The 23,386-nt window shown below is 36.2% G+C and overlaps 4 protein-coding genes across 10 annotated transcripts; 3 read left to right on the forward strand and 1 right to left on the reverse strand.

Annotated features, from left to right (window-relative positions):
- Positions 1-86: 86 nt before the first annotated feature.
- Positions 87-4,124, forward strand: LOC105204878 (vacuole membrane protein 1). Of its 3 annotated transcripts, none has more exons than XM_011174137.3 (5): positions 87-340; positions 1,934-2,278; positions 2,356-2,904; positions 3,015-3,284; positions 3,356-4,124. In XM_011174137.3, the coding sequence occupies exons 1-5, from the start codon at positions 320-322 to the stop codon at positions 3,485-3,487; spliced, it is 1,317 nt and encodes a 438-aa protein (XP_011172439.1). In that variant the 5' UTR covers positions 87-319; the 3' UTR covers positions 3,488-4,124. The 3 variants fall into 3 exon arrangements, with proteins under 3 accessions (XP_011172439.1, XP_011172441.1, XP_039314364.1); XM_011174139.3 differs by lacking the exon at positions 87-340 and adding an exon at positions 482-758; XM_039458430.1 differs by lacking the exon at positions 87-340 and adding an exon at positions 786-1,198.
- A 351-nt stretch (positions 4,125-4,475) lies between these two features.
- On the forward strand, positions 4,476-7,929 carry LOC105204880 (ribosome biogenesis protein BOP1 homolog). The gene is made up of 8 exons (XM_011174141.3): positions 4,476-4,671; positions 4,802-5,695; positions 5,821-6,496; positions 6,638-6,847; positions 6,935-7,212; positions 7,284-7,383; positions 7,452-7,647; positions 7,722-7,929. Exons 1-8 carry the CDS (start codon positions 4,579-4,581, stop codon positions 7,873-7,875), a joined length of 2,601 nt encoding a protein of 866 aa, XP_011172443.1. The 5' UTR covers positions 4,476-4,578; the 3' UTR covers positions 7,876-7,929.
- LOC105204879 lies at positions 7,664-10,557 on the reverse strand. The gene is made up of 3 exons (XM_011174140.3): positions 10,315-10,557; positions 9,772-10,095; positions 7,664-9,681 (listed from the first exon to the last, which is right to left on the reverse strand). Exons 1-3 carry the CDS (start codon positions 10,419-10,421, stop codon positions 8,289-8,291), a joined length of 1,824 nt encoding a protein of 607 aa, XP_011172442.1. The 5' UTR covers positions 10,422-10,557; the 3' UTR covers positions 7,664-8,288.
- A 1,963-nt stretch (positions 10,558-12,520) lies between these two features.
- LOC105204881 (protein lingerer) lies at positions 12,521-23,053 on the forward strand. Of its 5 annotated transcripts, none has more exons than XM_011174142.3 (15): positions 12,521-12,653; positions 14,278-14,472; positions 14,903-15,266; positions 15,448-15,705; positions 15,885-16,075; positions 16,158-16,406; positions 16,520-16,837; positions 16,914-17,348; positions 17,430-17,612; positions 17,685-17,892; positions 18,165-18,370; positions 19,353-19,559; positions 19,640-19,762; positions 19,851-20,126; positions 20,210-22,757. In XM_011174142.3, exons 2-15 carry the CDS (start codon positions 14,341-14,343, stop codon positions 20,456-20,458), a joined length of 3,399 nt encoding a protein of 1,132 aa, XP_011172444.1. In that variant the 5' UTR covers positions 12,521-12,653; positions 14,278-14,340; the 3' UTR covers positions 20,459-22,757. The 5 variants fall into 5 exon arrangements, with proteins under 5 accessions (XP_011172444.1, XP_011172447.1, XP_011172446.1 ...); XM_011174145.3 differs by having other exon boundaries at positions 19,389-19,559; XM_011174144.3 differs by having other exon boundaries at positions 15,912-16,075.
- The last annotated feature ends 333 nt before the right edge of the window (positions 23,054-23,386 follow it).

A 23,386-nucleotide genomic window follows, 5' to 3' on the forward strand; every position in this document is an offset into this window, starting at 1 on the left:
CCATTAGAGCCAATCAGAAAATTTCCTGAGAAATTGGACAATTGGCAACGTGAGTGCTACTTTTTCGTATTGTTGCAATTGCCATTGCACGCGATAACAGGAGTGCCATGTGTAGAATTCGAATAATGCCCATTTTCGCCAATGATTATCTTTAATCTCGGCTAAATTTATTTTTTGTATTTTTTTAGTTCCAGAAAATAGAAAAAAAAATGAAAAGTAGAATTAAGATTATAGAAAATTAACCTAAATCGAAAACGAACGTAAGTTTGCAACTGATCTGGCTCGTAGAAATCTCTCTTTAACAAGAAAAAATAATTAAATGAGGAGAAAGAGCGGAAAGGTAAGGATGAAAAATAATATCCAGAAAGGGACGGAATTATATCGAAAGTGGAGAAGTGAAGGAAAAAAACCTTAAACCGATTCGCTTATGTCCCATTGTATTCACGTGATGATATTGCGTCGCGTGATGCTACGTATCTGACATATTTATTATACGTGGAACGTGTGCCCCGGAAATATTATATATACATACGTGTATGTACGCATGTGTGTGCTATATGTACATATGCGAAAGTGGTCACGTCATAAGTGAATTGACAGTAATTAATCGTGATAAGCGGTGCGAAGGTTGAAGGAAACCTCCTAAAAACTTGTATTAAAATTGCTCATTACTTTCACTCCTCACGATGATTTAAGAAAAAAAAACTAGTACCGTGATCTCCATCTGGATGTACACATATCGGAATTAAGATCTTGAGGTTGGGAAAGTAATTCATTTATGTGAGATCCTTTGTTTCATGCATTCGATAAGTCGGTCACGAATGAAAATTTCGAGAATTCTAATTACAAAATGTTTTTAATGCGCTCATGTATTACATATGAGATTCGCGAGACTTTTTCTTTCGATTACAACGTATTGTAACCAAGAAGTTCGGAGCGTTTCGTTGAGTTTAACGAACTTCTAGCCAAGTGTGGACGACTTTCTGGCGTCTATAAATAAGCCTTCTTTATTTCATCTTGTAATTTTAAAGTAAACTCTATTTAGTTTATATTAAGATTTACAAAAAGAGGATTTACGTAACCTTGTAGAGGTGTTGCATGCTTGATGTTGAGAGAGTTATTTGTGTTCTGTTTAATTTTTTGTTTGTTTTATGTAAACATTAATGAAAGCTCACATTCCTAATTTTTATCTTGCAGAGTAAGTATTAACTAAAAAATATGTAATTGAAATAACATTACACTTGAAATGTAAAATAGTGACTGTATAACATCATGAAGCATAAGATTTCATCATTTCTAAGTTTCTTTACTTTTAATTGTCAAAAGTTATTAAGACAGTTATTAACTAATGCATTTGTTAGTAATGAGGATAAATTATTTATCCAAAAAAATGAACAGTGATTCTAGAAAACAATCTAACTTATGTGTTTACGTTAGAGGGTATTTTTTTTAGAGGGTATTGTTTTAACCTTTGGTCTATAGCAGCTCATTTGCTATGGAGTATGTTTTTCAATGATAACACCAGTTTGTTTTATTATTTCTTATACATGTGATCATTCATAGTGTGATATCAGTCCACGTTTAGTACAATACCTAGAATTTATATAATGAACAAGACTAATGAACTTGAACAATATAATTTTATACATACAATTATAAATATTGAAACTGATATTAATCTGACCAAAGTAATAAGTTATTATGGAATATTGTTTTCTATCAATGAGAGAGAAAAACTTCATTTTTTTGTTATGTTATTTATGCAATGATATATAAGCATTTATTAAATTGTTATAAGAAAGAATTTGAGATGTATAATTTTTAAATTATATATTGATATTACAAAATTAATATTAGTATATTTAATTATAAAATATTTAATAAATAATTATCTCTAAATATAAGTTGTAAATATGCTACATTTTTTTTACAGATTAACCATTTAGAGAATACCATGTTGGGTAATTCTACTGCCATTCAACGTCCAAGAGACCAAGCTTCTACTAATGGAGCTCAAAGAAGTGCTGGAAAGAAGATATCAGCTCAAACGATGGAATACAATTCAAGCCATCCACACAATGTTTCAAATTTGGAGTTGGATCACATAACGCTCTGGCGACATCCAATTATAACGTTGCATTATTTCTTTAGCGAAGTGTTTATTCATATGCTTAGTTTAGTGAAGAAAACATTACTCTACAAACGAACTGTATGTGCTATAATTTCAATTACAATATTATTTCTTCTGTTAGGCAAAATCTCTGGTCCCCAACAAGAGGTTGGTTGAGTTACAATTCTAGATATACTTAATTTAATTATTTAACATAATGTAAATTGATTTTATTTTGTTTCTAGATTTTTAGATTGTGGGAGGCCAAAATTATATGGTGGTTATACTGGGTAGGATTAGGTGTATTATCAAGTGTAGGTCTTGGTACAGGTTTGCATACCTTTGTATTATACTTAGGACCACATATAGCAGCTGTTACTATAGCAGCATATGAGTGCGGTGGTTTAAACTTTCCGGAACCACCATATCCTGACGAAATCATATGCCCAACAAAGATTAATCCAATGTGGACTGTAGGTATATTAAATATAATGAAAAAAGTTCGTGTAGAGGCCATGCTGTGGGGTGCTGGTACCGCACTTGGCGAGTTACCGCCATATTTTGTGGCTAGGGCTGCAAGATTAAATGGAAAAAATAGTAATGAAAATTTTGATCAAGAAGATTTAAAAGAGCTGGAAGAATTGGAAGGTTTGGAAGTGTTAGAGAGTGGAGAGAACGTATCGTTTGTAACGCATATAAAATTACATATAAAATTAATAAAATTACGAATAAAATCAAGTATGAAGCGATTTGTCGAAAAGGCTGGATTCTGGGGCATATTAGCTTGTGCATCGGTATGTATATAAATTTTGTTTTTTTTTCTATGTGTATAAGAGACTTTTTTAAGTAGTTATTTAATATGGCCTATTTTTTATGCTTAATATATTATAATACAATTTTACAGATTCCAAATCCCTTGTTTGACCTGGCTGGTTTGACATGTGGACATTATCTCATTCCATTCTGGACATTCTTTGGTGCAACTCTTGTAGGAAAGGCTGTTATTAAGATGCACATACAGCAATTAGCAGTGATCATAGCCTTCAATGAAGAACTTTTAGATAAATTTATTAGCTTGTTAGCGGTTGTACCGTTCGTTGGTACAAAATTCCAAGAACCATTAAAGAAATATTTCATTGCACAGAAACAGAAGCTACATGATAAATCGTCTATGGTAAGTTATCAGTTTTACTAATGCGCAGTATGTACTGAAACCTGTTTTAAAACAAACGTATCTTTTTGCAGGAGGGAGCGACTACAATATCATGGCTGTTTGACAAATTTGTAACATTGATGGTTTGTTATTTCTTAGTGTCAATTGTTCATTCACTAGCGCAAAATCATCATCGTAGACGAACTAAGCCAGCCATCGATTAAAACTTACAAAAGACATAGGATAGTTAGAAATATAAAATTAGTTTCACTGCAACATATTTATATAGATAAATACAATCCATTTTTAAGAAGGCAAGAAAAATAAAGGAGAGCAAGGAATGTGTTATAAAGTTTCACATAATTTCGATGTTACGATAGAAACGTTTTGTACACGATGATGCAGTGTTAAGTGACTTTATTCTCTTTTCTTCTGAATATACGTTCATATTGCTACATTTTATATAAGTATCTGTTGCAAGGATATATCCTGTTATATATGTCTACATGTGCGTATGCGCGCGCGTATGAGTGTGTATGTATGTGTGTGTGTGTACATAGATACAGGTCTTTTATAAACAAGATTTATGTACAGCGCATGAAACAAATATCTAATGATATTCTGCAATTTTTCTGCACATTCAATTGATATTGAAGCTTCTGCGTATTACATCGATAGCAAGGATTGTATTCAGACATTTGCGAGTGATGGAAAAAAAAGTACATGCTGTAATCAATAAAACTAGTATCTAGCCAAATTTCTATAAGTTTTGTATACGCGTTTTAAACACACGGGAGCGGCGAGAATCTCACATTATCTACCCATAATCTCGCATTAATAAAAAAAAAAAAAAATGTATAATGACTGATACATGAAATGAATTATTATGAATAAAAGACGTTAAATGATGCCAATAAGATATAAATGTGAATGTCATTCATAATTAGAAAATTTTTTTGTAACTAAAATATAATGGAAGTATTTTTGTAGAAAATTTGATTTGTTTCTTTTTAAATTTTTTAGAATTTAAATTTTGATACCTTTTTACATTTTTATATTTAAATAACATTTAAATTTAAAATTTACATTAAAGTAGATATATAAATCAATATTCATGTAAAGTTGCCTTTATAAATTGTTGTATAGTTCAAGAGATCGAATTCCCTAGTAGCACAGCCAATCAGACGAGAAATAACTAAGAAATTGTTAAAAGCGTTTCGCGCGTCCTCTCACATTTTCTTATGCTATGAATCTTACCGATCACATGTGATTTAACCTCCTACACGTGCGTGAATTTTATTGAATAGCGACGAACATGAGGCAGAAAAAAGCTTCGAAAAGAAAAAATATTAATTCAAAATTGGAAGATAATGATGAAAAGGATGTATATGATCCAGATAACGTAAAGGTATGGCTTATTGCTAAACGTTTCTACATATGTTCTCGTTTATAGTTTCACATAGAAATCAAAAATAAAAATGTGATTATTAATATAACATTGTAATTATTATAAAACGTATATTTTCTTAAAAACTTAGAACTCTGACATGGAGGATTTGACAGCGGCTCAAATTAATGTTGATGAAGATGCCACAGATGAAGAAGTAGAAGATGCAGTTGTATCAAGCTCGGATGAAGAAGAAGATTTGGTTGTATTCGATTCAGATGAGGTTTCAGACTATTCGGAAGATACCGGATCAGAAAGCAGTTATGAAGAACCACAAAAAGATTCGTCGACCAGATCAAGAAATGTTAAATTAAAGAATAACAGTAAAGGCAAAGAATCTCTAACATTTAAAGACAAAGTGTCAAGAAAAAAGTTTGCAGAAGACACGATTATATCAAGTTCAGATGAAGAAGTAGATTCTGAAGACACTGGGTCAGAAAGCGGTTATAATGAAGAATCACAAGAAGATTTACCAACCAGATCGAAAGATGACAAATTAAAGAATAAGAGTAAAAGCAAAGTGTCAATGACATTTAAAGGCAAGACATCAACAAAAGAAATTACGCCAGTAATTAATAAATTAAAAAATGAAAAAAATCATAGAGATTCTGATGAATTACAGACATATAATGTACATAGTAAGCAAGAAACCAAAAGTATAGCTAACAATGCAAATGACAAAGATGAATATGAAGATGATAGTTCTGATGAAGAAGATATTCGTAACACAATTGGGAATGTACCAATGAAGTGGTACGATGAATATGATCATGTTGGATATGATTGGGAAGGTAAAAAGATTCCTAAACCTGAAAAGGGTGATGAATTGGATAACTTTTTAAAGAGAATGGAAGATCCTGATTTTTGGAGAACTATAAAAGATCCTCAAACTGGTCAGGATGTTGTACTGAGTGAAGCAGATATAGATTTAATTGTAAGAATTCAAAAGCAGAAAGTTCCTGATGCTCAATTTGATGAATATGCGGTAAGTTAAATTTATATTAATTCAATTTTTGAATAATGTATGTAATTGAATAATGTATTTACATTATTGTAAGTGTTATATGTAACAATAATATTGTAATTGCTGTTGTATATTTTAAATTGTAGCCATGGGTAGATTGGTTCACTTCTGAAGTAATGAAAATGCCACTTCGAAAATTCCCAGAGCAAAAACGCTCTTTCTTACCATCTAAGAGTGAAGCTAGAAAAGTGTCAAAATTGGTGCACGCTCTTAAGATGGGTTGGATCAAATCTACCACTGAAATGCAGAAGGAAAGAGAAAAGATTCAGGGACCTCAGTTCTATATGTTGTGGCAATCTGACGATCAAGCAGAGGAAATGCGTAGAATCCACAAGCATATTCCAGCACCCAAGAGACATTTACCTGGTCATGCGGAAAGCTACAATCCTCCACCAGAATATTTGTTTGATAACAAAGAACTTAAAGAATGGAATAAATTGAAGGCGACTCCCTGGAAGAGGAAATTACATTTTATACCAGAGAAATACAATTCTCTTCGAGAAGTGCCTGCATATCCAAGATATATTAAAGAAAGATTTCAGAGGTGTATAGATCTGTACTTGTGTAGTAGATCATTAAAGATGAAATTAACTATAGAACCAGAAGTCTTGGTTCCACAGTTGCCTAGTCCAAAGGATTTGCAACCATTCCCAACAACAATGTTTATGGTATTTAAAGGACATACAGATATGATCAGAAGTATTACTGTAGATCCAGAAGGTCAATTTATTGCATCTGGTGGAGATGATATGTTATTGAAGAGTGAGTTTTATTTAGTGCATCATATATTTGCATATTAATTTATAATTTATAATTATTTCTATAATCATTTATATAATTGCTTATACATATAGTTGCAAATTTGTATATAGTATTGAATAATGTAAATTGTTATTTTAACAGTATGGGAAGTAAGCACAGGTAGGTGCTTGAAAACAATACCTTGTGGTGGTGTCATTCGAAGTGTTGCCTGGCGTCCAAATGAAGCTATGTCATTAATAGCTGTTGCAGCTGATAAGAAAGTGCTTTTGATCAATCCTGGAGTTGGAGATAATCTTATTTCCAGTAAAACTGATGAACTTTTGGAGATAATACCACAAAGTGAAATAATAGGTATTTTTAAATTAAATTATCAAATTGTCTATGATCTATTAGGAAAATAATTTTTAAACATGATTAACATACTTTACGATATCTTAGTGACCGACAGGGTGCAAAGTGCAGTACAATGGGAGCAAGCGGAAGGTGAACATTGGAACAATGGAATTAGGATAATTCTAAATCATTTTAAAACTGTAAAACAAGTAACGTGGCACGGGAAAGGAGATTATTTTGCTACTGTTATGCCAGATGGTCAGAATAGATCAGTTTTGATAAATCAGTTATCAAAACGAAGATCTCAATTACCTTTTAATAAATCGAAAGGATTAATACAGTGCGTGCTGTTTCATCCGATTAGACCATATTTATTTGTTGCAGTGAGTATTAGCATTTGAAATACGCAATGGTAGTAATATTTAAATTTTATATACATTATCTTTTTTTTCAGACACAAAGAAACGTGAGAATATATGATCTTGTACAACAAGTAATGGTTAAAAAATTATTATCCAATTCACAATGGATATCAACAATGGATATTCACCCAGGTAAGTTATACATTTTATCATCGATTATATTCGTTTTGTACATCGTAATCATCTTATGAATTTTTTAGGGGGTGATAATATTTTAGTAGGAACGTACGATCGCAAAATGCTTTGGTTCGATTTAGATTTCAGTAAAGAGCCTTATCAAACATTGCGATTACATGGAACTGGCGTACGCGCTGTAGCGTTTCATAAACGATATCCTCTGTTTGCTTCTGGAGCTGACGACAGGGCACTAATTGTGTCTCATGGAATGGTGTACAAGTAAGATATCTACGCATACTTACTATATATTTTATTCTATATATAAAGCGTGACGTTTATATTTTCTTTTCCAGTGATCTTTTACAAAATCCATTAATTGTACCACTGAAAAGATTGTGTAATCATGAATCGTATAATGATTTTGGCATTTTGGACGTCATATTTCATCCTATTGAACCATGGGTATTTTCCGCTGGTGCAGACTTTACTATACGAATGTATACGTAAATATATATATAACATTTTTCCCCAATTTTATGTAAAATACATAAAATACATTTATCCATTTTTTATCTTTTTTTTTTTACTTCGTACAAATTGTAATATAAATGATATAAACTGTAAATGCACATAATAACAAAATGTAGGAACTCGTACATTTGCAATAATACTTAAATATGAGAAGTTTCATTAAATTACTTTCATTTCATAACAAATGTTTTATCAGTTAAATAATCATTACAAAAGGATTAAATTATTTTACAAGAGTAAAATGTTTACATAAAAAACATAAAAAGAAATAAATAACAATTGGGCTATTTTGTATGCTAAATCGTGACACAGCAATAGAATTTTTTCTCTTTTTCTTTTTTAATATTTTTATAACTCTCCACTTTTTAAATTCATTAATATCAAGCACCTTAAGATAAAGGAGAGTGTCCCAAGCATTGCCATTCAGGCTCGCCGCAATCGCAAGTACGGCCTGCATGTCGAACTTGGAATACAGTAACTATACCTCTGCTATCATCGAATCTACATGTGATATGCAGGTCGTGTATCAAAAAAGTATAGAATTGATTACCTCCCCATCTCTGTCTTAAATACACTGACCTAGGATCTTCCCTCAGTACATTTTCTATAGCTTGTTTTTGCTCGTCAACTTTATCATCTAAAATTTCATTCAGCTGCATCAAAGCGCGTTCATTGAAAATCACGGACAATGTTGCTACACGAGGATGCGAAATCCAGTCTGGTACTCTTATCTCGGAAAAGTTACTCTCCGTCGCTGCATTTATTGACGCGGATGGTATAGCTGTTGCAGCGTGAATATCCGGTAAAGTGCGCGAGGGCGTCAAAGTTTGCGACTCGAATCCCTCCTCTCCATCGGGTGCTTCGCGTATTCCCATTCTCACAGGAGAATTATCGACTCTTGCATGTAATACATGACGATTGACTAAATCTATATCGGTACCGCATACTGTGCTCGGTCCATCCGCTCCGTCTAATAGTCTCGAATTGCGTAACGTTTGATTTTCAGTGTAACTAATTTCATTATCGTGATCCGTTTCCGTACGCGTTGAATCCGCATTACTGGAGTTATTTATATCTATTCTGTGTAATCTACTATTTAAATCTCTAATAGAATCTGTTTGCGATTCAACTATTAACGTTGCGTTACGTTCGATGGACGAATCTAAATCTGATCTTGCATTAGATGCTCTATTACGAGTGAAGTATGATCCTCTATGTACATCTACATTAACATCATTTTGCAACGAAGTATTAGCATGAGCTTCTGCTAATTGGGAAGATGGTTGTCTCGCGATATCGTAACCATTAAGATTTGGATAAGCTTGAAATTCTTCTACTTGGAGTCTCAAAGCTATTTCCTCATCTCTCAAAATATCAAGCTCAGTCTGTTCTTCATTATTGATGTCTGTATCATTATTAGAAGAGTCAACTAATTGATCCTCGCTCAAATTGAGGGTTTCTTCCATGTTGTGGAACGCATCTGAGGCATTCGCGTTATTCTCTCTTAGTCTATTGCCCAGTTTTTCGATATGTAATGGATTATCGTACTGTGGTATATATGGTTTTATATCTAGAACAGGAGTCTGATTAACCATATCGACGCCTTCAAAATAAATTGTATGATTTTCAATTTTTAATATCTTAACAAGACTAAGGCCAATAGGACATGGTCGATGCGGAGAACGTGTAGAAAATACACCAGTTCTTATTCCATTTAATCTTGGTGGTGCTACCTTTGCACGTGTATGCGTCGAATCATTTCTATGAAAATGAAATAAAATCCTATTGAAAGAAAAAAATAAATAATATTATTTACTATTTTATCAATAAAATTATTAAAATTATTGTTTAAAAGAACCACGACAACTTTACCACATATGGGAAAAATCCTGTAAGCCTTGTAAAGCATGATCTGGATTCGTGAATACAGAATTGTAAAGTGTTAGTTTTCCTGGTACTTTTTTACATATGCCAGGTTGTCTTGGAGTTGCTTTTTTATTCGGAAAACAGGTAGAAATTATGCCAATAGGTCTTAATTTAAGAGAATCTTGATCTTTACTTGTGCCAGGTTTTGCTTCTTCCGAAGATATCAATTTTGATTGGGAAAGAGTCTCTCCATGTTTTTGTAACTCCAACAGACGTTTGATGTTATCAACATCTTTATCAAATATATACCTTAGGCTTTTTACTTGTTGTCTGCAATTTTAAACCAAATTATTTATACAATTTTCTTGGCAAGTAAATTAGAGAGAATTTGCTAAACTTTAGTCTTCTATTAACTTATCATAATTAGCGGAAATATTTCATATTAAATGCAAGATATATGACATTAAGAAAATATACGTCTATAGGTAAAAAAAATATTTAATGGTGTTATTTCATGCATTACAAGATCAAGAGAGTTTTTATGGGTACCTTAGGTTATTAATCTCTTGTCTAGCTGTAGTCAATTGGCCGAGCAAATAATCAGTACTTGTGCTAGAATTTCGGCAAGTAAAGTCCATGTTCGTTGTCGCTCGCATTTACACGGTACTGTTATCTTTTCCGTGAATGACAGGTATTGACAAGTACTACTAAATGTAGATAACCCTCACTTGCTCACGGCGGAGCTGTCCAACGACGGGCTCCTGGCGTCGGAAGTTCGATTGGTTCACAATTTCCGGGTTCTGAGGCGGGGCGCAGCACCGTTGTTTCCCCACTGTCGCTAGTGTCGCTAGCACCAACTTCCGAGGTTTATGCAGCCACTGCTCTTCGATGGTTTTTGGAATGTAGACTTGCTTATCGAGCGACGAACGTAATTGGTTGATCCACAGGTAAGAACCAATTACGTTTGCCGCTCGATGAGCAATTCTACATTCCAAAAACCATCGAAAAGCAGTGGCTGTGCTAACCACTGCATGAACAAATGCACCCGTGTGGACCTAAGGCCAGTATTATAGTCGAATCTTATTTCAAGATTGTCTTATCGCAAGCAGCGTCTTAAGATGCTAATACGGCTCTCTGATTGGTTGATGGCATCTTAAAGTGATATTTAAGACGATCTTAAATATAAGAATCGACTATGGTCGGTATTCATAGTCGATTCTTATTTCAAGATTGTCTTAAGCAACGTCTTAAGATGCTAATACGGCTCTCTGATTGGTTGATGGCATCTTAAGGTGATATTTAAGACGATCTTAAATATAAGAATCGACTACGAATACCGGCCTAAGCAGAATGGATGACTTAGGCCGGTATTCATAGTCGATTCTTATATTTACCAGGTGTATGCATAAGTTTTTTCCGGTTTTAATAAACTATAAAAGTAGTTTAGCTAAAAGAACAGACCTAATACATTCAATGTTTAATAGCTTAATTGGCTGATTAAATTTAACAATTAACTACAAAACCTAAAACTATGATTATCCCTAACCAAATTTTTTTAATTAATAAATATTTTTTTAATTAAAATTGTTAAAGAATTAAGTTGGGTTTGTTTTCAATTTTGCAATTGGCAATTTAAAGCACGATCAAATCAACGTTACAAATGCTTTAAAGAATTCTATGATTAGTCGAGTTACAAAATTCTTCGTTCTGGTTAGTCAGTTAAATGCTTCAAAGCATTTACAGTATTAAATTGCCTGCTTTCTTAAGGTTGGTTTAAGTAGGCAAAAACCACTAACTTATGCTAGAACCAACAAGAAATTAGCCAATCATAATCGATTTATAAAAGAATAATCAACTATGATTGGTCAATTTTTTACCGGTTTCGGCATAAGTTAGCGATTATTGCCTGCACAAACCAATCTTTAATCGATCAATCAGATTAATCAGAGATAGCAAACTTGGCCTCCAATAGGCAAATGTATTGCCTAGTGACAAAAAATGTCACTAGTTTGACAAATTGAATAGCGTAATGTAAAGGTTGGTTTATGCAGGCCGTAACCGCTAACTTATGCCGGAATTTGTAAGAAATTGACCAATCATAGTTGATTATTCTTGTATAAAATGTTATGATTGGTCAATTTCTTATAGATTCCGGCATAAGTTAGTGGTTACGGTTTGCATAAACCAACCTTAATGGCTGCACAGTAAAAAATCCAGTCCAATGACTTTTACGTTCACGGAAGAATTCTCTTCGTGGCTTTGCGGGATAGGTTTTTTTTTTCAATTGTAGTCTTCTTTGCTCTTTGTTAAACGTGGATGGAGAAAGGAGGATTCTGCTTTGCGTACTAGTTTAGATTTCCATTCAGCGGCTGAATAGAACAACGAACACTTCCGGTACGAAGAAACTGTTTTTTTTTGGCTGTGTTCCGAAATTTACTGTAAGTACTGAATATCTATACCGTTTGTTTTCTGTTCTTGAACTCCCTGAATTAGTGTGCGCTTAAAATGAAATAGATACATATTTGATAGTTAGCGAAAGCAAGAAGGAACGTTTCGGTGCAGTCTAGTGCACAGAAAACAAGCCTATAGTTTACGTCACGTATACTATAGCTTTTCAATACTGGCAGTGAATTTCGGAACGCAACCCTTGCAAACAGCAAGCGGTGTGAAACGTGGCGTTCGTTCAGTTTGCTTGGATTGCCAGCCTGACGAACGTCTCGCACATACGGCACATACGCGCACACGCACACAGAGAGAGGGCCCAATAAAAAGCGAGGAAGCGGTGCTGCTGGCTGTGCGCTGTTGGGCACTAGTGGGTGCCTTGGTGCATCTGGGAAGGGGGGCTTCGCGGTCACGTGACCGAGCTGCGTTTGAGCGCACTAACCCAGGTACGACAGCGAATTCGTTGTTTTTCTCGTGGTTTTTCGCGCGCCGCGGCCCCGAGCGCCGAGGTGCCGTGAGTTCCGCACGCTTCCGCTCCCCGTCGCGCCTGCCGAGGCAACCGCACGACACCCACGACAGCCGTGAGTTACTCGCAAAGATTCTTTCGCCCCTCGGCCATTCCGAGACTCGTCGGGATCCATTGATGCACCGCCGCGCGACGATGGTTGACAAGCCTTCTTCTCTCGCATACCAGAAATGGCGTCCACCGTGCACATGGCCCGCTGAAAAACATACTCGCCCGCGGCAGTAATCGCGCCTCCTTGCTGGAAGCCTCTTTGTAGTCGTGCCGTTTCTCGTAGCAGTGAGCTGCTTCTCTGTATCGCCTGTTTCTCTCTCCCTCTCTCTTCCTCTTTCTTGCGCTCTCATTCTCCTCTCTCTCTCCCTCCCTCTCCCATTCCGCTTCTACGCACGGACTTTTCTCAGCGTGCAACGGCGTACGAGTGATCGACGACGCGTCCGACCGGCCGTTTCTTTCCTCTTTCTTTTCTTCACTTTCGGATCGCACAACGGGAAAGGAACTTCCCCGTGAAAAATTCCGTGGCCGACGCGTAGTGCGTTTCCCGCCGAGTCTACCCTCGCGGTTGGGTATCCCGACGCATCGCCAAAGCCATCCGTCCGCATTGTCCGAGCGTCGTTCGCGAGAGACGTTCTATGAAACGTGTCCACGACGTGCCTTCGTTATCGTGAGCGACGCGGCTTGTTCATCGTAATCAGCTTAAATCGTCGAGGCGATAAGCCAACTTTCGTCATTTTCCTCTGTGTGAATCTCGCGTTTGTTGTTCCTTGTTATCGGACGCTTCCCAACATAGTGTTTGTCTTTATACATATTTTGCAAGCGTGATCTGTCCCTTGTTAACAAAAATATCTCCAATTATTTCTTAATAGTGGCAAGTATCGACCAAACTTGAGTGGCAGTATTGTATCAATGTTAATTTAACGCAAGTTTAAATTGTCACAAATAAATTCTTTGTTGTTGCTTGTCCAAATGTATTAGTGATAAAGATATTTCTTGCACAATTTTGTCGGATGTATTTATATTGGATTAATTCGCAAGCTTAAAGAGAAACTAACTTTTGTGTTTATACAGACTTGCAATAAAGCCGAATGCATACAGGACATATCATCATGTTACGTGTGACAAGGTAGCCAATCATTCTTTTCTTGATTTTTATTGTTAAAGCGAAAGAATGATTAGCTACCTTGCCATGCATTCTGTTTGTATTCAGCCTTATGTGTGAGAACTACTTGTATAGAAACCAAGTAATTTGAGTCACAGAATGATAGCAAAGAAAGTACAAAAGTAATTAACATCATCAGTAGAAAAAAAAGGAGGTCTTGAAAGCTATTTTTGAAACATTGATAAATATAGTTTAACTTTTGGTACTATTTGTTCTCAAGAGTTACAATAATTGTATAACAAGATTACTTTTGTATATTTTTAGTTCTTAATATGATCACTCCTGTTTGTATCTATTAAGGATACTTTTAAAATAATCACATCTATATTATTGGGAATTATTATTAATATTATCCATGTAAATGTATAACAGCAAATGTATTCTGTTTTAGATTGTAAATAGGGTGTATATAGTGAGATACGGAGTGCATAGGTGCGTGGGAGTTTAGTTGGCCATGAGTTCAAGCAACAAATCTTTGGTGTCCTCTGGTAGTAGAGGCACCAATAAAAATAAATCACAGCAACATGGCAAATCTGATCATCACCAAACCAAATCATCAGATTCGACCAAACATGACAAGGCTCAGGTTGGTCAAAAATAAATTTTTTAATGTAATTTTTATATAATGTACTTATCATAGTTTGTTTTCTGAAACAAGTTACAATTTTATTACAATATTTATACACTCGAAAATTTTACTATAAAACTATAATCAATTTCTTAAAAAGCAAAGGAATCAAGTCAAGACTTACTGATTAGGAATTGCATCATCCTATAAATATATATAATGTATCGTGTAAATATTTGTATATAATGTAAATGTTTAAAAACACAAATATAGTCTTTTATAAACAGATATATTTTTTGAACATAAAAGATTACTATTCTTTTGTAATAAAATATTTACTTTATGACAAAAACATTAAACAGTTAATAAAAAAGATGAATTCAATACTATATATTACAACATTGGTAATATCAAACATATTAAATAAGTAAATTGAATTATTGTATAGCAAAACACAAATCAAATGCGCAACGCGCAAATCATCGACACCAGAATGGCGGGTGGTGAGGATCCTATCCTGAAGGAACGCATTAAACAGGTCATGGATATGACCCGACGTTCGGAAGACGAGGTGATCATGGCTTTGCATGATAGCGACGGAGATTTGGATCGCGCCGTTAACGATCTTTTGGAGGGCGTGAAAACGGAATGGGAAGTAAAAAAGAAGAAGCCTCGTCAGCCCAGCGGTTCCAAGCAGACTACAGATCAGTCGGGGGGACAGGATGACAACGGTGATTGGGAAGAACGACGCAACCAGCGTGGTGGCGGACCTCCGCGTATGCGCGGTCGCGCTAATCACGACAATCGTGGATGTTAGTTGAATCAATCACTTATCACTTTCTTCAATCCTGTTGTTTATTGTTACTTGAGCCATATAGGAATAGAATATAAGATGAGACTTCTTCTTCATTGTAATTTATGGCAAGATTACATAGTACAGAGATTTCTACTTTGTTATTTTATGAATTAATTTGTGTTAAATTGCTTGGACAGGGCGCGGACGGGAAAATAAGGAGAACGAAAGGAACATGGAAGATGGTATGCGCGACGGCACTTACAGCAGAAGAGGAAGGGGTGGATCTGGAAGATCAGGTCGTGGATGTCGTAGTGGTGGTCGAGGTCTTGGTCCAAGAACATTCGCTAACCGTAATGATCCATCGTCTACCTCGTCTGCTCATGGTTTTAATCGGCCCATTGAAACCTGGACAGGTAGTGAGGAACAACAACAAAGTATTCAAGAACCTAAAATGGGTAAGTCTATCTTCCACTCGAAATTATTTTTCTTCCGCTAAATCGTGATGTATTACCAACGAATTGTATCATATACATGTATTGTGATAAAATATATACACATATATGTATGTACATACATGTGTGTCAAATATATTATATCAAACATGTTACATCTATATGATAAACTGTATATGTAGATGCTTGGAATAATTTGGACTCTACAGAAGACTGGGATAACGAGGAGTACACAGGATCTTTGGCAGATACTAAAGTCTTTACTCCGAGCACGAATATTCTCGAACCTCCGTCTGTTCTGGAAGATCAAAAGCCTCAAGAAATGTCATCCACGCCATCGGGTCAGGTAGTTAGTCTGCTACTTCAACAGGAGGTAAATTTTTACCAAATTAACAAATATTTTTAGGTATAATATTTTTTTTTCATATTCTAATCTCTTTTTATGTGATTTATAGGAACTACCGAAATTGTCAGACATGGCTACGATGCAGCAGCAGAGTTTAATACAACCTCAGCAGCAGCAAACCCAGCAACAACAGCAAGTATTGGGCTTGCCGACGATGCAGTTATCACAACAATCCAACGCTATTAGCGGCCCACTAAATGCGGCGCAAACTCAATATTTTACGCAACTTACTCAACAGACGAGTGAAAACTTGAAAGCAGCTGCACAAACGTCGTTTGCATCAACCATGTCCAGTCAGGTATTTCAATATTTTGCTACGTTTTAGTGAATTCTCAAAATAATAATGTGTATAATTAATTTCACGTTAAACTACTAAAAAATGAAATGGCTTATATATGCTTCCATTTATAGCCCCAGAGACAAACGAAACAACGTCCGAGAGTACCTCCGCCATCAAAAATACCATCGAGTGCCGTGGAAATGCCTGGTGACGCGGTGAACAGTGGGATCAGCTTTCTCGATGTACAGTTCGGTGCGCTTGAATTCGGTAGCGACTCGAGTTCTCTTGACGGTTCGGCGAACGAAAAGTACAACTCTACAAATAACGCAATCGCTGGTGTAGACATGACTTCCGGTGCGAGTACTGCGACCACTGCCAATGCGAATAATTCGCTCGACATCGAAACTACGCAGACTTCCACCACACCGTTTAACGCCAGTTCACAGATGGTAGATTTTTTAGACGGAGTTATGCGTCATAATTATTTGCAAGTATATATGTCTTTATAATATATGAAATTTTTAGTTACAGAGTACCGACACTTTACCAGCATCCAACGAGCACACAATTAGTTCTCAAAGTTTTACCCGTGGAAGCAGTAGCGGCCAAAGCTTGGATATAACTAAACAAGATTTCACGTCACAAGTCTCACCTGGAAATGCACCAACGTACGGTGGTACGACGACCTATCAACCGTCGCAAAAATCATCTTTCCAACCGTCAAGTGGTACGCCAAGCACCTACAATGCATATTCGACTAATAACCAATCTCAGTCTAGCTTCCAAAATGCATCGGGTGCTAACGTGAGTAGTTATTCCGCGACAGCGACGGTTTCACAGGCGAGTTATAATTCGTCAACGTCGTTTCCGCAATCCAACACGTCGAACTTTAGTCAACCTTCTCCTTCCGCATCGGCGTCTGCGACTTCCGGTTACAATCAACCCACCACTAGTAGCCAGGTATAACTGCTCGAATCAATGATACCAAGAATTGCCACAGATATCAGTATTATTTCTACGAAAACAATTTTTATTCGGCAGGTTTATCCGTCTGCAAGCGGATATGTACCGGCTACAACATCGCAATATCCAGCGCAAGCTACCAATACGGTATCGAATAGCAATACAGGGTATCAAACTTATCAGCCCCAGTACCAGTCTTCTGTCACGACGTTTACATCTCCAATAACGCAAAGTTCCGGTTATCAAAGTGCCGCGCAGTCGGTAAGTGTAAATTTTTATTATATCTATTAATATAGCTTACTCAGTTTGATAATACAAATTTATGTGTAATAGGTTTACGCGAATCCGTATGGTAGTTATGCCAGCCAACCACAGACAGCGTCTCACAATCACAAATTGAATAGCACCGCAACGAAGGATTCGCAGTATGACAGCAGTGCGACGACATCGAATAGTTCTCTCGCGACGACTAGTGCACCAACGTTGGGTCTCACCTCGACGTCTGTTAATAGCTCGCAGACGAAAGTGACGAATTCCAATGGTTAGTAGATATTTGAAAAATGCTGTTAAAAAAGTCAGCCATCATTTTCAACGAACAAAGTATCATTATTTATTAGGATCTACTTTAGAATGTTTTTGCTTTTTCGTTTCTGTTACAGTAGGGAATATTTTTTCACTCAAAATTTCTATACTGGTGACAAGAAATGAACTTGATATTTTATAGTTTATATTAGAGAAATGATTTCTTTAGCACTGAGCGATCTAGCATCTCTTAATTGGAATAATCCGTTTTAACGAAAAGATTCGTTTTAGCTGTTCCAAAAAGCACGTCGAGCGGAGTAGTGACTGGCAGCAGTGGTACTGGCAACATGACGGGCGGTGGCGCGGCCGGAAGTATGACGCCGATGCTCAGTCACCAATACATCATGGGCCAGGCGGGTGTACCGTATGCAACTTTCCAACAACCCGTCTACAGCTACGAAGACTTACAACTTGTACAACAGAGAATACCACACATGGTCAGTTGCTTTTTGATCCCGATATTAGTTCTATTTCTCTATCCATTCAAATATAAAAGTGCATTCTCCGAGTAACGCTTCTTCGAGGCAACGTACACTGAAAGAATATTTTGTCATGTTAATTACGAACACGTATAATACGATCAAATGTATACGTAAAGAAACATTATCTATTGCAATGTGTAGATTGCTTCGAAGTGCGTTTATTCTATTTTATGTTATTATTATCTGGTACGAAAATTCCTGAGGTAATCGTTTCTTTAATGCTTGGTAGTTGCTCGTAATTCCAATATTCTTTCCGAAATGTTTCAAACTCCTATGGATGCCTTTATGACAATCGTAAATTCATTCTTATTTCTCTGTAGTGTTTCATTATAAAATGAAATATATTAGTAAAGACAGATCGGCTTTTCGATACTACTTCGTGCAAAAATGTTTTATCGATGACAAGAAGCTGGGAAAAATATTCCTGGAATCCTATTTAATATGTTTTAGCTACGAGATTGTTTCGATCTCCGATCTATCTTGGCTTATTTCTCTTTCTTCTTTGTCTTGATTGACTTAATTGTAGGCTGTGTACGAATGATGTCACGTATCTGAAATGAAAAATATGCATTATATTTCCGTTTGGTAATATACATACATATAAGTGGTTGATGGAGGTTATACTATATTCTCTAGCTTGTTACTTGGATATTTTCGATTATATATACACATGGGAAGTATATCGATTATATATAAACAAGGGAAGCGAATGTCATATGTGTATTGCGATTGTACGCGTGGTTAGTAGCTCGATCTAATGATGGTTTCAGTCGGATGAAAAATACTTCTTACACATAGCAATAGACCCAAGCAACCGCATGTTACTTATCCCAGCTCGGTACGCGTAGAGATTAGACGTTAGTTAGCCTTCTCTTGTATTTGGAGTACACAGTGTATGCATGTAGTTTTGTGTTTGGCCTTCCTGACTAACGTGCAGCCAACAACTTACTATGACGCGGCTCTGGGCTACCAGACAACCGGTCCGGCTACGAGTCTTGGTGGTGGCAGAGGCGATGCTCTATCTGGCGTGCAAGGCGTGCAAGGTGTCCAAGGAGTCCAAGGAGCCTATACCAGTATTAGCGATGCCAGGTTCGCTAGAAACGACAGCAATGCGTCACCAGTTCCTTCCACTATGTCGCAACAGGTGAGTTTCGTCGATCGTGAAGTTAGAGTCGTTGCTAAAAAAAACCATAATATAAAAAACTTAAAATCGGGAATTTACAGACCGCCACACAGCATCAGCAGCCGATGATAAATCCTATTCCTCCGGGATACGCGTACGCATTTACTTATGGTAGCGGGATTATGCCGGGAGGTTTTCAATATGGAACTCCTGCCATTTATCCGGTAAGTTACGCATTTCGAACATGTGTTTTGCTGTGATTCTCCCGAGATGGACAGGCGAACGCTAAGGCCGATACGATTTATATTATAGCAAATAGCAACGGCCGGCAACGCAGGGACAAATAGCGGCGCATATGGCGCTAAGCCGGGTAGCTATGGATCTGGTTACGGCGCTGGTGCAAGCTACGATGCGCTAGCCTCTGCTGGCCCATCCGCTGAATACAAGGGTGCCGGTAGCAGTTATACCGGAACCCAAACTGGTAAAACTGGCACTTCTACGGGAAATACCAACACCGCTGGCTCTTCCGCAACAGACATCAGCGCCACGATGTACGCTAAGAGTCATGTCGCTCTTGGCAAAGTGAATGTAAGTTGCATTGCTTCAAAGTATTTCAAAAACAAGTCATTAGAAAAACCCTGTACGCTGACACGTTCAATCGGTCCTTTTAGTCTTACGAAAAACAGACTTTCCACTCGGCTACACCACCACCGTTCGGTCTTACGGGTAGTCAAAACGCTGGCTTGCCCGGTAGTTATGGCACCCCGCACTTATTCATCCCAACTATACCGCATCAACTGCATCAACCGCTTCATCAGGATGGCGGCAACAGCGGCAACCAAAGGTCCAACACGAGTTCACAGAATAAAGCTCAAGCGAAGCCTGGATACAGTCCTAGTTATTGGACCGGTAGCAACTAAAAATAAAACAACAAAAGACAAACTTTGGACGCGACACAGAGGAAGGACGAAGTAACATAACATCCTGCTAGTAAAAACAACAAGTCGTCTTTCGTTGTGAAACGCGATGGTGTGACATAGAGACTTTGACGTTGTCAATAGTTAAAAATGACGCATAAAAATAATAGACGAGAGACTTTACTTTTTTCGGGAATTAACACGAGTCAATGCAGAAAGAAAAGTGAATACTTTTGAAAAATTGAAAGGTATATGCAATTATTGATGACCGGATGCTTCCTTCAATGGTAACGAACAACCAATTCCTGTGTGCATGCTACAATCACTTGTACTTGATTTATAATTTATTTGTTCAGTTCAGCACACTCGCAAACTTCTCCAAGAGACTGGCGTTGAGCGCGATATCACAATAAGATAATTCCTTGCATTTTATGCGATGGTATACGTGCAAATCCTATATATATAATAATTTGCATATTCCTTCTAACTGTGAATTGCACTCGTGCCAAATGAAATTGTAGCGTTTGTAACGCAATGGATTGCGAAAGACGGATTATCGTCCGTATTGATCGTGAATTCTATGACGCGACCATGTCACAGAATTCACGATAAATTATTTGGTTCATCGTGCGATACGATGAAGCCAAATATCGCGACCTAGTATGATGCACTGGAGAAAAGTAAAACTAGAAGAATAACATCCGTCGAATTCGCACCAGATCTCCCGTTTGTACATTACAGTGCAATTTCGAATGTATTTCTATTTGACTGGTAATATAGGATGATAATAGTGCGTCTTTATATTGTTCTCTTTTCTTTTTCTCGTGTATGTAAGACTTGGCTTAATAAATATGAAAAGCGTATCTTTGTGAGGTAACGTAGAGGTGTTTCCGTAAATGGGCGTAAATAAAAGGTGTACGCGTGAAAACGTACACTTGTATAAATTTATTATCGCGTTTTTTTGTAGCGTTTTTATTTTTGGTATGGTTCGTCACAGCGACCTTGTAAAAAGTACAATCGCATACATTTGATTTAAACGCGTTACACATCTTTGTGATTAGTATTGATTTTTATTACTCCTTTAGTATGCATATATTTACTTCTATTATATTGCAATTGCATATAATCTCAGTTGATGATGAACATATATGCAACTCGCATTATTTCTAAGTGTAGTTAAAAAAAAAAATCAAATATGCCACAAATATTTAAAAAAATAGTGCTCTACTCTAATTATTTTTGTACCTATCTTTACCTTTTGTCTCTCGTTAAATCCACACATTTGATCAAACTCGCTTTATTTTCTTAAAATTGACTACAATTGCGGTTTACGTTACATTATAACAAAATTAACTGAATTACAATATATCACGAGTTAAATTAGTATATTTTTTATATAAAGAAAAGGATCGCTATACTTTGTGTTTCTTGTTTATTAATTTAGATTGGCAATTTTGATATCGTTTAATTGATAAAAATTTATGTTTAAAATTATATGTATGATTGTCAAGAAATTTTTTGGAAAATATTGTAGACATATCTAAAAACGTTACGGATCATCATTTGGCATACTAGTGCATTTCTAGATATATATTTAAAAAAAAATGATAGATAATTTTTGTCAAAGAAAGAATCGATTCCCATCACAGATTAGCAAATTTTAATCTTTATTGTATCACAACGTTTTTGAAGAAAAGTGTCGTTGTTAAATCAAAAATTGCAGCTTTTTTACGGTTTGCTCGAAAAGAAGTAACCGTATATTCGAGGCTCCGTTCGTGGTTCGGAGCACGTGATGCACGGCAGAGGTGACATGTGATGTTTTCCATTGCAGCAAACAATCGTACACGCTCTTCGTTATCTAGAGGTAGAGACGAGCTAAAAAAAAAAATCGATTAAAATGGAGATGAGACTTAACATGACTGATTATCGAGACGAGTGAGCATATATAGTAACGGTGATTAACAGCGATATTTGTATCTTTTTCATTATGAGATTGTAATAAAAAGAAAGAAAGAAAGAAAGAAGCCATTATCGATTCCGTCTGGTGTACACATTCGTTAATATTGCATTATTCATGCTGATTAGAGGTGTGTGAACTGTATAGCTATATACATATTAATCGGAAACGAAATAATACGCATATATTGACCAACAATAGAACACACATATTTTGAAGATATACTTTACATTTTTGCATTGTGAATAAAATGAATGATCGCAGATATTCCTCTGGTGAGCACGAGAGAGAGAGAAAGAGCGGGAGAAAAAAAAAACGAGAACAAAGCAAAATACGTCGAACGAACGAGAGAAGTAAATGTATGTGAAGCGTTTTTCGCGAAGGTGCTGTGAGAATTGTTACGACTTGCGTGTAGGATAAAAACGTGAGGAATAATGTTTCTTCTAGCACGAATACTATGGACCGACGGTCCGCTACGGTCGACAAAGCTTTACCGCTAATTTGAAGGCGAGAGAGGTAAATAGTTGTAAGTAAACTCTTGTTAGCGACTGCATATATATACATATATAAATATATAAATACATAAACTCGTATATATATATATATACATAAAAAAAATGCGATATGAGTAGGATGCGTTTTGAAAAGATCGGAAGACCAAATGTAGATTAGCTTCCTTTTTTTCGCAGAAAAGATGTAAATCTGTACTCGTATATGAAAACTCTCTCAAGAGAGAGAAACGAGGAAAAGAAAATCGAGTTACATCGTCTTCGCCGTGATCCTGCGCGTGAACGTGGACTGCTATAGCCACTTATTACGAGTTAATAAAAAAAAAAATTATACGCGGCTGGCGATCAACGAAAGAGCGAATTGATGAACGACCGGGAGGATCAAGTAACGTTTTTTGTTCTATCTCTTAGTGTATGTTTTATAGTCGATTCAGACTTTATCGTGTATACTCGAATCAATTTAGG

Source organism: Solenopsis invicta, chromosome 16 (genome assembly GCF_016802725.1).
Source record: "Solenopsis invicta isolate M01_SB chromosome 16, UNIL_Sinv_3.0, whole genome shotgun sequence".
NCBI lineage: Eukaryota > Metazoa > Arthropoda > Insecta > Hymenoptera > Formicidae > Solenopsis > Solenopsis invicta.

Bases quoted from the DNA above. Each gene is read 5' to 3' on its own strand.
- LOC105204878 (XM_011174137.3), top strand. From the start codon at position 320: ATGAGGAGAAAGAGCGGAAAG. The intron at 2,279-2,355 runs GTTGGTTGAGTT...TTTTGTTTCTAG, and splicing joins TCTCTGGTCCCCAACAAGAG to ATTTTTAGATTGTGGGAGGC. The intron at 3,285-3,355 runs GTAAGTTATCAG...ATCTTTTTGCAG, and splicing joins TACATGATAAATCGTCTATG to GAGGGAGCGACTACAATATC.
- LOC105204880 (XM_011174141.3), top strand. From the start codon at position 4,579: ATGAGGCAGAAAAAAGCTTCGAAAAGAAAAAATATTAATTCAAAATTG. The intron at 5,696-5,820 runs GTAAGTTAAATT...TTTAAATTGTAG, and splicing joins CTCAATTTGATGAATATGCG to CCATGGGTAGATTGGTTCAC. The intron at 7,213-7,283 runs GTGAGTATTAGC...CTTTTTTTTCAG, and splicing joins GACCATATTTATTTGTTGCA to ACACAAAGAAACGTGAGAAT.
- LOC105204879 (XM_011174140.3), bottom strand. From the start codon at position 10,421: ATGCGAGCGACAACGAACATGGACTTTACTTGCCGAAATTCTAGCACA. The intron at 10,096-10,314 runs GTACCCATAAAA...TTAAAATTGCAG, and splicing joins CAAGAGATTAATAACCTAAG to ACAACAAGTAAAAAGCCTAA. The intron at 9,682-9,771 runs GTAAAGTTGTCG...TTCTTTCAATAG, and splicing joins CAGGATTTTTCCCATATGTG to GATTTTATTTCATTTTCATA.
- LOC105204881 (XM_011174142.3), top strand. From the start codon at position 14,341: ATGAGTTCAAGCAACAAATCTTTGGTGTCCTCTGGTAGTAGAGGCACC. The intron at 15,706-15,884 runs GTAAGTCTATCT...CTGTATATGTAG, and splicing joins TATTCAAGAACCTAAAATGG to ATGCTTGGAATAATTTGGAC. The intron at 19,560-19,639 runs GTGAGTTTCGTC...GGGAATTTACAG, and splicing joins CTTCCACTATGTCGCAACAG to ACCGCCACACAGCATCAGCA.